At 41.5% G+C, this 15,719-nt stretch overlaps 1 protein-coding gene across 5 annotated transcripts in view; it reads left to right on the top strand.

Moving 5' to 3' along the window:
• Positions 1 to 5,836: 5,836 nt before the first annotated feature.
• Positions 5,837 to 15,719, top strand: part of LOC139458229 (E3 ubiquitin-protein ligase CBL-B-like) — a 62,039-nt gene continuing 52,156 nt past the window's right edge. For all 5 annotated transcript variants that reach the window (XM_071239594.1, XM_071239596.1, XM_071239595.1 and 2 more), the window contains exon 1: positions 5,837 to 6,396. In XM_071239594.1, the coding sequence (XP_071095695.1) occupies positions 5,855 to 6,396 (542 nt within the window). In that variant the 5' untranslated portion in view covers positions 5,837 to 5,854. The remainder of the gene's footprint in view (positions 6,397 to 15,719) is intronic.

Raw genomic sequence — 15,719 nt, 5'->3', positions numbered from 1 at the left:
TATATCAATATCACATGATGTCCTTCTCAACGTATCGCCCCACTCACTTCCCGACTCTCACAGAGGTATTTTAGTACGCTTCATTTGATTTGGTTTGGATGCGGCCAGGAGTAGATTCTCATCCGGAGGCAGAAGACCTTTAGCTTTTTTAATTCTTTCAGTCAAGGAGAACACGACAATGCTCAACTCGTCACCACTCGCCCCTTTCGTAACCTGCAAGAAGACTCGTCCCCCTATCGATGAATGCGTTCGTCACCACTCGCCCCTTTCCGTAACCTGCAAGAAGACTCGCCCCCCTATCGATGAATGTTATGTGCGAAAATACGACAAACCAATCAGAATGCGCGTATGATTTCAAGTTCTTCGTCAAAGAATCCCTCAGAAATAATTTTTGATTTTACATATGTCTTGCATCTAAAAATATACCCAAGACACAGTTAAATGTGTTCAATTATACTGTATCATTCCGCATGTCCCGATGTGCTTCAAATTGCATCTGAAATATATATAATATATGGGGAAATAAATGTGAACCATTACGCAACGAGTTGACAATTGTTTTAGGTATGCCCGTTTGCGCAAAGACGGTCGCAAAAATGGCCATGATAGGGGCACGAGTCGCTATTCGGCTTGTCCCGGAATAACACGAGTTGGTCACGAATGGACAATGCTCTTGTGTATAGTGAGCACTGGTGGGTATACGCATACAATTAGTTTTGCTGTTTTCCCCCAACGCAAATAGGTTACCGCAATCATGTACAAGCATGTCCAACGCAAATAGGTTACCGCAATCATGTACAAGCATGTCAACAGGTGAGGTGAGGTGAAATGGGGTTTAACGTCGCGCCCAAGATTATTGCACTTATATAGCGACGTGCATGCACGTGTATGTGTGTGTGTGGCTGCTTGTACTAGTCCGGACTGATGCCGATTTATAGTGCTAGTTCACTGAGATACCATGCCGCAGTTTAACATGAATACCCCACTCAGACACAGTATACTGACTCTTTTAGCCCCTTAACGCCGAGCGCCAGACAGGGTAACAACAAGTACAATCTTTTAACGTCTAATTGTATGACGCGGCCGGGGATCGAACCCTGGACCTTCCGCTCTCCGGGCGGACGCTCTACCACAAGACCACGGAGGCGGTCAGCATGTCAACAGACCCGTGCTGTAGTACACAGAGGGGGCGGTCGGGTAGCCTAGTGGTTAAAGCGTTCGCTCGTCACGCCGAAATCCCGAGTTCGATTCCCGACATGGGTACAATGTGTGTATCCAATTTCTGGTGTCCCCCGCCGTGATATTGCTGGAATATTGCTAAAAGCGGGGTAAAACCATACTCACTCACTGTAGTACACCGTATATCTGGTTATAGAAAGTGTTCGTTGTATATATCTGTACGTATGTTTGTAAGCTATTTTATAAATTTTATTAATTTTTTCATTAATTTCGACAGTGTTGTGTTTGAACTGATCGGCAGAACGTACCAACTCACCGTTATTTACAACATGGTCAGATTACCGCTATTGACACCTTGAAACAGACAAATGGAAGCCAACATTTAACACATATCAGCCTATTAACTGTTAAGTGCTGGCTCCATTTGTCCTTTGCTAATCACCTATCTGCGCCAATAAACTGCTGGCTTCCCTTGTGAAGTTTCCTCCTCTGTTATCTTTAGGTACATTTATCAGATATATACTGAACCGCAAAAGAAACGTCACCATGGATAGATTTATGAGAAACCTTATTTGTCCAAACGCTGTAAACATACTTTGAGACATATAAAAATGATTAACCTTGGCAAAACTGATTATCAAGGTTGAAATGAAAGTGTCAAATGTTCTTAAAGTGAAACACAGCTCTAGTCTCTGAGAAAATGGCATCACAAGTCAGTATCTCGTGTGTCCGCCATGTGCTTTGATGACTGCCGTGCAACGTCGATACATGGAATGGATGAGGCGGTTGATGAAGGCCATAGGCACTTGAGCCCACACTCTGACGAACGCCTGACGTAGTTCAGCTGCAGTTGTCGGCCTTGGTCGGATGTCATTCAGCCGTCTTTTAATCTCGCCCCACAGGTGCTCAATTGCATTTAATTCGGGTCTGAGGGCAGGCCACTGCATGGTTCTGATGCCATCATACTGAAACTCGTCGTTGCGGCGACGAGCCAAATAAGGTATGGCGTGTGGTCTCAAGACTTGATCAATATACCGAGCTGCTGTGACACCATTGCCTCTCCCTGGACCGATGTTCTGGAAGACCACAGGGCCGACCCTCTGTGCAAGACCAATTCCACCCCACACCATCATGCTCGGACCACCTCACGAGTCTCTCTCAACAACACAAGCATCTGAATAACGTTCCCCACGGCGTCGCCAGACTGTCTCTGCCATCTGCTGTTGTGTCCACACTAATGTGTGGCTGGTGCGTCCCCATGGTCTGTCGAGCAGTTTCCGCAGCAGTAACAAAGCGATCTTGGAAGATGATATCGCACAATCTAACGTCGGGCGGTGACCCTTGGTCTTCCACTACGTGGTCGGTCATGTGTAGTGTTGGTGATCTGGCACCGTTGCTGGAGCCTGTATATGGTCCTTACGTGGACTTGAAATGCATGGGCTACTTGCCGGGCGGTTTTGTCCAGCTTGCAATCGTCCAAGGGCTTGGTGTCGCTGATTTCTTGTCAGTCTTGGCATGTGGTAGCAATTCAATAACGAAAGAATGTTATCCGATCCGGGAGGATTTTTATAGGGCAAGAAATAGGGGAACGCATGTGCATTTAAATTTGCACGGAACTCACGTGCATCGGGTTACCATGGCCGTTGCTGTTTAAGCGATCGGTTTTATTGTCACCCGCTTTGTTTTTTTTATCATCAAATTTGTTTTTTCCGGACAAGGTAATGTTAAATGTTAGAAACTTTGACAAAACTTACCCAGATATTGAAATGACAACTTTTCATGCCATGTTACTTGGGGTGACGTTTCTTTTGCGGTTCAGTACATAAGTTCTGTGCCTCGTAGCATTTAATCACCCGATGAAGGTGTAAGTTTATTTGTTTGTTTGTTGTTTAACGCCGCACTCAACAATATTCCAGCTATATGGCGGCGGCTTGTAAATAATCGAGTCTGAACCAGACAATCCAGTGATTGACATCGTGAGCATTGATCTACGCCATTGTGATCGATGACATGCATCAACCAAGTCAGCGAGCCTGACCACCTGATCCCGTTAGTCGCCTTTTAAATAAACAAAAGAATGCGATATACACATATACACTACACCTTCCATATGCACCAGCCCTGGCGAACCAATGATCGATAGCATGAGCACGCCCCACGTTTTCGAGGTACGATATGACACGTAATCAGCCAAGACTGATTCTGCTTGAAATAAGAGGCGATAAAACATGTTCCTGGTGGTATGGGACATTCTTATACAACATTACAGCTGCCTTGTACAGTTCAATCCAGGAAGGATGTTTGACGTCTAAGAAATCGCCAAGGAAGATGAAGTCGCGAGGTGGTGTCCGGGGACTCTGTAAAATAATCGTGTTGGCGTGGAAATATGAAAGCGTGTATCACGCGAGTTTGTTTTGGGATGGTAAACATCCTGTAGAAGGAAAAAACATAATGCAGGATATATATCGCAAAACACACAAAGATTATCCCATGATAGTCATTCTTAAATTACGTTGTCCCAAGACTCTTCTCATCTCTTACAAACAGTACCTCAACATCAACATTGCGAGAGTTGTGCCAAGAATGTGCGCATTAATACATTACGTTACCATGTGAGTAATGAGTCGGACAGTGACAGCAACGGAAACCATTGTTTAGACAGAGGCCGTATACTACTCAAAGTTTGCTAAGGATCACCACAAAAATATCTAGTTTGCTCTACAGATAATAACTTTATTGGTTTTCCAAGAATAGATTGAAAATTTACAGCACCTGGCAGCCTTATATATGAGGGACATTTATTGTTCTTAGGTGCATGTCAAAAGATGCTTTGGTTAGCGTCTGTTGTGGATTCTAGTATAAACTACGGTTATAACGAACGCGCTTATAACGAACTGACGGATATAACGAACTAACTTGTTGGTCCAGAATACTTGCTGTAATCATGCTGTATATGTGCTCATAACGAACTACTGTTATAACGAACTAAAATTAGTAGTCCCTTTGAGTTCGTTATAACCGTAGTTTACTGTAGTTTCAAATTAGGCTTCTTTGCAAAAGACTTGTTTTGCTCTGGTTCTTCTTAGAAAGCATTGCAAATGAGCCTGTGGCATCATCGTTAGATGCTAAATATTTCGTGTGTTCCTAGTTGCTTGCCTAAAGATGGATAATTTCGCGGCCATATTTGATTGAAGGCTGTCTGAATGCATTAATTGATAACAACGACCTAAAACATCATGTATATCTCAGAGGCTATACTACTCAAAGTGTCATATGTAATACACGTGAGGCGATCTTAACCTGGCTCTGTCGTCTTATGCTCCGAATAAGTGTCTCGGTGGTTGTCAAGACCCATGCTTTCCGTAAAAGGCGACTATGCTTGTCGTAAGAGGCGACTAACGGGATCGGGTGGTCAGGCTCAATGACTTGGTTGATGCATGTCATCGATCCCAGTTGCGTGGAGCGATGCTCATGATATTAATCACTGGATTGTCCGGTCCAGACTCGATTATTTACAGACCGCCGTCATATAGCTGGAATATTGCTGAGTGTGGCGTTAAACAACAAACCAACAAACCAAGCCAAGGGAAGACTGTTCCACTCGTTACGATTTAGTACAACAAGCATCCCGCACACAGGGAAACCCAAATACAGCAGCCAACCCACAGAATGAGGAGGCACGGATGGCTGTGCAGAGTTACATCCCTTGGGTACGCCAGAAACCTATGATTGTGGGTTCGAATCCCGGTTCGCCCCGATTATGTTTCTAGGTTTGTCAGCACCATATAGATCCGTGCCCCTGGGTTTCACCGAAGTGGTAAACGTCTGAGACCTGCATCATTTCGAGCTTTCCTCCCATATTAAGCTGACATGCGTGATATAATTGGAATAATGCTCAAAACAGCGTTAAAACCCAACACACTCACTCACTCTCATCCACATGTACCTTTAACACTGGACAGATAATATTTGGGGAGACACTAATAATAACCCAGAAAACAGTGTATACTCACTCACTCGAGGGTTGTGGGGTACTTTCGTGGCCAAAGCGTTTGCTAATCGTCTAAGATGCCGCGATTCGCTTTGCAGAATTGCGTCCCTTGGGCACGACAGAAACCTGTGATTGTGGGTTCGAATCCTAGTTCGCCCCGATTATGTTTCTAGGTTTGTCAGCACCATACCCGTACTCGTGGGTTTCACCGAAGTGGTAAACGTCTGAGACCTGCATCACTTCGGGCTTTCCTCCCACATTAAGCTGACACGCCGCGATATAACTGGAATACTGTTACACTCACTCACTCACTCATTACAATCAAACATGGAACTGGTCCCTCTAGTGTCCGCACATTCTTTTTTTATTTCAATATGAATTTGGTAAAAATGTACATTAAGACATTCACTATTGTACACCTCACATCACTTGGATATATTTCTCACCATAGAAATGTGCATGAAAAAGCAGACTTTGTTTGACTTTTACTGTAACGAACGAACTGCAAACGTTATACAATAAATGTGACACATCCGGATCTCCATATCCTTGTAAAACAGAATTTGAAACTCTTGCTCACATGTGGCCCGTGCAGATTTCCGTAGACTTGTTATCCCCAATCCTTATGACCCGCTTATTGACTGCCGTACCTCGTCGACTCGGGGCTGGACCAGGAAGGGCAAAATGGCGGTGAGTGGTAGGAGTCGAAATCAAGGCAAGAATTTTGGAAACATGTTTAGCCGTCTTCAGGAAGTTCTAGCCCCTCCAAAATTAGTTGTAGTGGATAAACGAACAATCGAGAAATCATGGAAAATGATGGACAAAGTTGTGAAACTGTGTCAGCATTCGAGGATGAATTTAAGGAACAGCCCTCCATTCATCCTGGATATTCTGCCCGACACCTATCAGCATTTGCGTTTGATCTGCTCAAAGCATGACGACAAACTACAAACGCTCAACGAGTGTGAATATTTTAGAATATTCATTGAAAATTTAATGAGCAAATGCAAAAACACTATCAAGCTATTTCGCGAAGGAAGAGACAAAATCTTCGATGAGAATTCTCACTTCCGACGCAACCTGACAAAGCTGTCACTGGTATTTTCGCACATGCTTGCGGAGTTAAAGGCGATCTACCCTCCTCCCTCTGGAACCTATGCAGGGGAGACCTTTAGGATTACTAAAAGTGATGCTGCAGACTGGTGGAGACGGTCATTCGGTGACAAGTGAGTACACATAGCATCACACAACAACACCTGTTGTGTCTGTGTCTTAACGTTGAAAGAGTTAATTAACTCCCTGTCCATTGTTTTGAAAACCCACCACTTGCAAATCGTACTGTAAACAGAACTTGGTAATTACCGAAGTTTGTGTAGATTCGTGTATCGCTCTTCAGAAGAGACATGCAAAATCAGTGAAGCGACAGCCACAATGTCGCCAGAACTATTAACGTTAGAAGCTGCTTCCGAAGTGCAGTCTTGCGGCATATTGGTTCAAACTATATAACTTTGCATGTGACTAACATTAGTAGAATACAGATACAGTGTAATAACACTGTGGCTGTTAAAGATACTCAAAGTAGCAAATACGTTCGTATCACAAATATAACCTAACAAATAAGAATGGTTATTTATGAATATTATTTTTGCTTATGTATAATATAGGAGCCATGATAAAATATACACTGTATATTAAAAAATACAGCAGTGTAGGGGGTGCGCATTATACACACAGTTTTGACTATTATTCCGCAGCAAATGTTACTGTTAACACATAACACCGAAAATAGCATGTCAACAAATCTTTTCTGAAGGAAACAAGATAGTTATCGTATTGCACTATCTGTTTACAAAAAGTGTTCATTGAGTATCTGGCTTTATGTTTTTAATCTTATATATTGATTTTTTTAAAACTTTCATTCAATATTGTTTACACTTACATTTCTGCAAATTTGTTTGTGAAATGATTGGCGGACCGCACCAACTCGTCTTTATTTACAGTAACCACAATCGGATTACTGCAATTGACACCTTGAAACGAACCTTCGTTGTCAGAGAATGGATACATTTATGGAAACGGCTATAAATTTGGTTGATCAAGAGTCATACATGTTGTCCTTTGACTGTACAGTAAACTACGGTTATAACAAACTCGAAGGGACCACTAATTTTAGTTCGTTATAACTGTAGTTCATTATAAGCAAATATACAGCAAATGGACGGGATCAAAACACATTTTGTTATATTCGTCAGTTCATTATAATCGTTATTTCATTGTTCGTTAGGAACGTAGTTCACTGTATATATGCTTCGTGATCAAAATAGCAGGTCGGTGGGAAGCAGTCATGTCTCCATCACCAGCAAACCTCAACTACACCCGGGGTGGTCGGGTAGCCTAGTGCTTAAAGCGTTTGCTCGTCTCGCCGAAGACCCGGGTTCGATTCCTGACATGGGTACAATGTGTGAAGCCCATTTCTGGTGTCCCCTGCTGTGATATTGCTGGAATATTGCTAAAAAAGCGGTGTAAAACAAAACTCACTCAGCTACACCAACTGACTTAATTTCTAACATTGCCCAACATCAGAAGGTCATTCTGATTGACCAAGTCTCAAACATCATAAAAGCCGTTCAAAAGTCATGACTGCGAAAGTGTTCCGAACTAAGGAGGTCCTGAGATACTTAAGATTTTCTGGCATAGTACCGTATTAGACATAATAAGCGCCCAGGGTGCTCTCAAAATAAGAAATATGGGTCTCGTGTGAGAATATTATTTTGGTGAAAAACAACAGAGTTGAAAGATCGTAAATTTCGTGGTTTATGCTGACAGCCTGAAATGTTTATATACGACAGATATATTTTTCCAGAATTTAACTTCCCATAATTAAGGATGCATATAACACACGTATTATACAAGACACATTATACAAGTCTTGTGTACATTGATCTATCAGAAGGGGTGCTAATTGGGCTTGTTCACTAGCCAATATATTAGCAAATATCGCCGTGAGCACTTATTAGAGTGGGGCGCTTATTACGTCGAATACAGTATTTTAACCAAGAGACCTGAATCTTTACTGGACATGAGAGTTAAGACAGGAGTTTTTGAATCACACCCTTATCCTCATGCTATAGCAACACTTCCTTCAACACGCTATATCTTAATGAGCATTATGACGTCATTTTGAAACCATTTTTTTACGCTTGTTAAAAACTGGGAAAAGGCAAATTATGTTTTTCTTTAGTTCTTATGACATACAGAAGTCAGTGACTTTAGCCACAAGTCCGAAGCCCATGTCTATTTGGTCTCGTATGCTCAGATAGTAATCGTCGATATGATAATAGTGAACTCTACTGAAAATGATGCTCAGAGATATACTAAAGGGGACCCGTGAAGATCCGGTGTAGAATCGGTCTTCAGCAACCCATGCTTGCCGTAAAAGGTGACTATGCTTGTCGTAAAAGGCGACTAACAGGATCGGGTGATCAGGCTCGCTGACTTGGTTGATGCATGCCATCGATCCCAATTGCGTGGATCGATGCTCATGATATCAATCACTGGATTGTCTGGTCCAGTCATGATTATTTTACAGACCGCCGTCATATAGCTGGAATATTGCTGAGAGCGGCGTTAAACAACAAACCAACCAACCAAACCAATATACTGAGGCTAGTAGTGGGAGAGGTTGGGTAGCCTAGTGGTTAAAGCGTTTGCTTGTCACGCCGAAGACCCAGGTTCGATTCCCGACATGGGTACAATGTGTGAAGCCCATTTTTGGTGTCCCCCGCCGTGATAGCGGCGTAAAATCATACACACTCACTGATTTTAGTGAAGAAGACATCAACTGTAGCCTTGGGCTGGCTATCGATATTCATCTTAGAGCCAGCCTTATTGTAGCCCCATATTTCTGTGACTTAATCTGTTTGGGATCATTTGTCTCATTAGTCCGAGACATGTTTGGGTAGTATTGAATTTCGACACCTTTGAAGATCCGGGGTCGAATAGGTCTTCAACAACCCATGCTTGCCGTAAAAGGTGACCATGATTGTCGTAACTTGGTTGATGCATGTCATTGTATCCAAATCATGTGGATAGATGCTCATGATGTCAATCACTGGGTTGACTGGTCCAGACCTGATTATTTACAGACCGTTGTCATATAACTGGAATGTTGCTGAGTGCAGCGTTAAACAACAAACAAACAAATATTAAACTTGAAATAATCATGGCACAGACTGAGCATGCTGATAGTCATTGTCAGACGGCCCTGTATGTATATTTATGATTAAAAGTCAGGGGTGGTAATAAACTCAAAACCTAACAAGCAAACAATAGATAAATTACAGCAAGTGTCAATAAACTAAGAGCCCCAATGGGCTTGTAGAATTATAATTTGATTAGCCTGAGATAATTTCTACTAGCCTCAGGCCTATGGGCAAGTATTCATGTTCATACCTGATGATCGACTTCATCAGCCAATCAATGATTGATAATTTATCGTGGGTGAATGTTGACAAGATGGCAGAAATTCATGATCATGCTTTGTGTATTGGTTTCCTTGTCATGTTACCATGGTTACCTCAGCTCTCCGTAACCTTTCATAAAAAGTATTTTTTCTTTAGTTTGTCATCATAACTGTTTACTTATATGTATCGGTTTGGAAATAGATACTGAATATATATTGCTTGTTTGTTTGTTGTCAGAGCTCCAGATAAGCTGCGTATCTGCGTGAAATACGCATCAGAAATGCAGAAATACACAGTAAAATATAATCCAAGCGTATCATATACGCAACGAACATTACAGATACGCTACAAAAATAAAACTTGTGCGTATCATCAAAATATTGTGAAGTAACCCTGCGTATTCGATTAGCAAATCAGCATCAGGCATTCCGTCAACCTTGCCAAACTCCACGATGACAGTTACATCATGATCATTGGCCATCACACTTTCTTGTGGAAGTATCAAGGTATTTTTGAGTCCTATAAAGCTCTCGAACCCACACGACACCAGTTTGAGGGACTAGATGAATTGTGTTTTTAAATATTTAACTTAAATACCCACATGTGTAAAAACTAGTGGGTAACAGAAATTTGAATACGCAGATAGAATTACTGATACCCAATGATTTTAAAATGCATGGGTAAAATACCCACAACACCAAAAGCTTATCTGGAGCTCTGGTTGTTAAATGCTGCACTCAGCAGTATTCCAGCTATTTCAGATTGAATGACCACACACACTTGTTTTCCGTCTTCACAACTTCTGGTTTATCAGCAAATCAAATGTTTCGCTGAATGTGCATGTCTTAATTTCTCGAGAGTAACAATTATTTTATAAGATTTCTGTATATGATGCAGTCGGAAGCAAATGCCTATATTTATGCGTTTTATGCATTATGTGACTTTCATTACGAGCCTATGGCAATCATTATTCATATTTTTTATTCCTAAAATATATTTAGTAAATGTCAACAGTGGTCAACACATGTGTCTCATAATCGCTTTATCATATTGTCCCATTCTTTATATCAATTATATATAATCGAATTTAAAGACATAATTTTCATTAACCGTAGTGAGTAAAACTTTCATCGTCACATCGGCATTATTTCAGCCATAACAAAAATAAATGTAGAAATTCCAGTGTGAACTGCGCCATTCATGATGTAGAGACAACTATTTTGCAGCTGTATTTGTTCAGTCCTCACAGGAAACGGAGCATTTCTCAATAGTCTCATTAAAGTCAGATCTTTTACTCTGGTACAAGACCCATGAAGATCCGGGGTAGAATAGATCTTCAGCAACCCATGCTTGCCGTAAAAGACGACTATGCTTGTCGTAAGAGGCGACTAACAAGATTGGGTACACAACCTCGCTGACTTGGTTGATTGTATCTCAATTGCGTGGATCGATGCTCATGATGTCAATCACTGGATTGTCTGGTCAGACTTGATTATTTACAGACCGCTGTCATATAGCTGGAATATTGCTGAGTGCGGCGTTAAACAACAAACAAACAAAACTCTGATACAATACCTCTCCGCATTAACACGCCGCACTCAGCAATATTCAAGCTATATGACGGCGGTCTGTAAATAATAGAGTCTGGACCAGACAATCCAGTGATTAATATCATGAGCATCGATCCAAGCAATTGGGATACGATGACATGCATCAACCAAGTCAGTGAGCCTGACCACCCGATCCCGTCAGTCGCCCCTTACAAGCCTAGTTGCAGATCTGATTGTAGAGAAATTGATAAGTCAAGAGTTTCTGAGCAAATAGGCTTTGCATTATGTTAAAGCTTGCCAAAGGTTCCTCTTTGGAGAACCTCATTTTCCTATCTATAAGTTTATCACATGAATAACACTCTCAATTATTAACATGTATCTAGCGGGCTGTTGGTTACATGGCTCGACTCTGTCCTCAAAGATCCCCTCACAATGGAAGCATTGAGGCGTGCCAGTCATGACTAAGATATCAGGAGTGTGTGAACGCAGTATTGTCCATGACGATTTCACTGTGACTCTAGACTGGATGTCACATAACACATTGCATCATTTGGGGTACGTGCTTTGTCATGACAGACATTTCTTATTATTCACCTCGTGTACATTATCAAAAATAAATAATTTGTGTACTTTTGTTGTGCTTACCTCCTTATACTCTGTGTATGCTCAAAGCACTAATAGATTTGTGTGCTCTCCATTTTTATTCGCTTGTCGGGCGCTTGAAGGTCAACATTCACATACCCATCTCATCCTACCGGGTACCCTTTTATGCTATTGGGAGAGACGTACCGTATTCGACGTAATAAGCGCCCCGCTCTAATAAGCGCCCACGGCGATATTTGCTAAGATATTGGCTAGTGGACAATCCCAATTAGCACCCCTTCCGATTGATCAATGTACAAAAGGCTGAATTATACGCGTATAATACGCAGTCGTGTGTTATATGCACCCTTAATTATGGGCAAATAATTTTTTAATTTGAAGTTTACACGATATACGGCTTTTCCATTGGACGAGAGGTCGGTCACATGACCGCAAAATTGACGTTCATAAGTGTATGAACGACACAATTTGACGTTCATAAGTTTTTCATGCGACCGTGTTCTTGAAATGACGTAAACACTGTCGGACTACTTCCACCTTCCTGGGGAAACCCCTGGGAATTCCCTAGCATGAAAACATACATAAGTGTTCTTTCTGATTATTTAGAACCTTTATTCTTGGTCTCAGCGTTTCAGTATACATTGAGAAATGTCAGAGAGCGTGACTGCATGATTGTTCACGAATATCCTCGCTACGGCCTATCCTAATGAGCAAACGAAGAAATCTAAACTATCGTAGAATCGACTCAATCCGTGTCTTCGGCTGACACTGACCGTCTCCAGCAATCTATGAATTTACCTTAGTGTCTGTTTGACGCATCTGTATTCACCTTTCAATGATCGGCCAGTTGATCAATGATGACTAACACATGTAACCGCCACAGGTTCATTAACAACTTCGGAAATCATCTTGTCGGCCATTTTGACGTCTTGTACTCGATGTAAATGTATTACGACGCGTCATTGTGACTTACTTACTGAGGTAGTTCTTTACAGAACTTTATCATCTAATGAGGATATGATTTGAACACGTGCTGCGTAAGATGTTTCTGAAGAGCAAGTTGTGCATCCATACGCTCATGTCACCTCTCTTTTTGAGGAACTATTTTACTCCGCGATATAGCTGGTTGTTGTATGGCTGTCAGTGTAAACATGAAGTCATACGTACTAAATAAAATTTGTTTAGACCTTGGCATCCATCCTTTGAGGTAAGAAATTGTGATAAAAAAATTATAAGAATTGCCTTTCACTTTGTGTGAGTTCACAGGAGTATGAACCTTCATAGAGTGAGGGCCAAACTGTATAAATGTCGGAGCTTGCGATTCTTAATTAAATTCTGGAAAAAATATCTGTTGTATATAAACATTTCAGGCTGTCAGCATAAACCATGAAATTTATCTTTCAACTTTGGGTTTTTTCCACCAAGAAAATATTCTAATAAGAGCCTCCTATTTCTAATTTTGAGAGCGCCCTGGGTGCTTATTTACGTCAAATACGGAATTTCAAGTAATGTCACTCCCTAAGGAGACACCAGACATGCTTACAAGTGCTTCTCTAAGGGGCAGGACCAGAGCCGTAGCAACTGTCAGGAGTCAAGCTGACAAACACAGTCACGTTCCTCTACACAACTAACGTTGATAGACCATGTGTTGTTGTTATGGGAAGTTAGTTGTGTTTGTTTAATGTTTGGATGGGAATCCCCCCCTGTCATGACAATTTTGCTACTGGGGCAAATTTGAGATGAGAAGAGCGTTCGGGTAGCCTAGTGGTAAAGCCTTCACTCGCCACGCCAAAGACCAGGGTTCGATTCCCGACATGGGTACAATGTGTGAAGCCCATTTCTGGTGTCCCCCGCCGTGATATTGCTGGAATATTGCTAAAAGTGGCGTAAAACCATACTCACTTACTTGGGATGAGAATCTGGGGATTAACCTAAAAGTTATGGTTCTGGGGATGAAGCTAAAAGTTACGGCTTTGGGGATGAAACTAAAAGTTACGGCTCTGAAGATGAAACTAAAAGTTATGGCCCTGGAGATGAAACTAAAAGTTAAGGCTCTTGAGATGAAACTAAAAGTCATGGCTCTGGGGATGAAACTAAAAGTTACAGCTCTGGAGATGAAACTAAAAGTTACGGCTCTGGAGATGAAACTAAAAGTTATGGTTCTGGGGATGAAACTAAAAGTTACGGCTCTGGAGATGAAACTAAAAGTTATGGCTCTGGGAATGAAACTAAAAGTTACGGCCCTGGGGATGAAACTAAAAGTTATGGCTCTGGGGATGAAGCTTAAAGTTATGGCTCTGGAGATGAAACTAAAAGTTACGGCTCTTGAGATGAAACTAAAAGTTATGGCTCTGGAGATGAAACTAAAAGTTATGGCTCTGGAGATGAAACTAAAAGTTAAGGCTCTGGGGATAAAACTAAAAGTTATGGCTCTGGAGATGAAACTAAAAGTTATGGTTCTGGAGATGAAACTAAAAGTTAAGGCTCTGGAGATGAAACTAAAAGTTATGGCTCTGGAGATGAAACTAAAAGTTATGGTTCTGGAGATGAAACTAAAAGTTACGGCTCTGAAGATGAAACTAAAAGTTACGGCTCTGGGGATGAAACTAAAAGTTATGGCCCTGGAGATGAAACTAAAAGTTACGGCTCTTGAGATGAAACTAAAAGTTATGGCTCTGGGGATGAAACTAAAAGTTACAGCTCTGGAGATGAAACTAAAAGTTATGGCTCTGGGGATGAAACTAAAAGTTACAGCTCTGGGGATGAAACTAAAAGTTATGGTTCTGGGGATGAAACTAAAAGTTACGGCTCTGGAGATGAAACTAAAAGTTATGGTTCTGGGGATGAAACTAAAAGTTACGGCTCTGGAGATGAAACTAAAGGTTATGGCTCTAGGAATGAAACTAAAAGTTACGGCCCTGGGGATGAAACTAAAAGTTATGGCTCTGGGGATGAAGCTTAAAGTTACGGCCCTGGGGATGAAACTAAAAGTTATGGCTCTGGGGATGAAACTAAAAGTTACGGCTCTGAAGATGAAACTAAAAGTTATGGCTCTGGGGATGAAACTAAAAGTTATGGCTCTGGAGATGAAACTAAAAGTTATGGCTATGGAGATGAAACTAAAAGTTAAGGCTCTGAAGATGAAACTAAAAGTTACGGCTCTGGAGATGAAACTAAAAGTTACGGCTCTGGGGATGCAACTAAAAGTTATGGCTCTGGGGATGAAACTAAAAGTAATGGCTCAGGGGATGCAACTAAAAGTTATGGCTCTGGGGATGAAACTAAAAGTTACGGCTCTGGGAAAGTTTAAGGAGTTTCACAGAGCTTTAAGTAGTGTCAGAGCCTTTAGCAGTATCACAAAGCTTTTGGCAGTGTCTGGCAGCTTGTAGCAGTGTCTGGAGCTTTTAGCAGTGCCAAAGAGCTTATAACAGTGTCACATGGTGTTTAGCAGTGTCACATAGTGTTTAGAAGTGTCACATAGTGTTTAGAAGTGTCACTTCAAGATCATGACCTGCTACAGCAATGTGGTTATATTATGTCCATGGTTTTGAGCCAGGGTCACATTGTGTTTAGCAGTGTCACATGGTGTTTAGCAGTGTCATATGGTGTTGAGCAGTGTCATATGGTGTTTAGCAGTGTCATATGGTGTTAAGCAGTGTCATATGGTGTTTAGCAGTGTCACATGGTGTTTAGCAGGGTCACATTGTGTTTAGCAGTGTCACATGGTGTTTAGCAGTGTCACATGGTGTTTAGCAGTGTCACATGGTGTTGAGCAGTGTCATATGGTGTTGAGCAGTGTCATATGGTGTTTAGCAGTGTCATATGGTGTTGAGCAGTGTCATATGGTGTTGAGCAGTGTCATATGGTGTTTAGCAGTGTCATATGGTGTTTAGCAGTGTCACATGGTGTTTAGCAGTGTCACATGGTGTTTAG

This window comes from Haliotis cracherodii, unplaced genomic scaffold (genome assembly GCF_022045235.1).
Source record: "Haliotis cracherodii isolate W230 unplaced genomic scaffold, xgHalCrac1.p SCAF_12, whole genome shotgun sequence".
NCBI classification, from domain to species: Eukaryota; Metazoa; Mollusca; class Gastropoda; order Lepetellida; family Haliotidae; genus Haliotis; species Haliotis cracherodii.
Note: the sequence above shows the minus strand (reverse complement) of the source record. Positions and strands in the feature narration are given on the sequence as shown.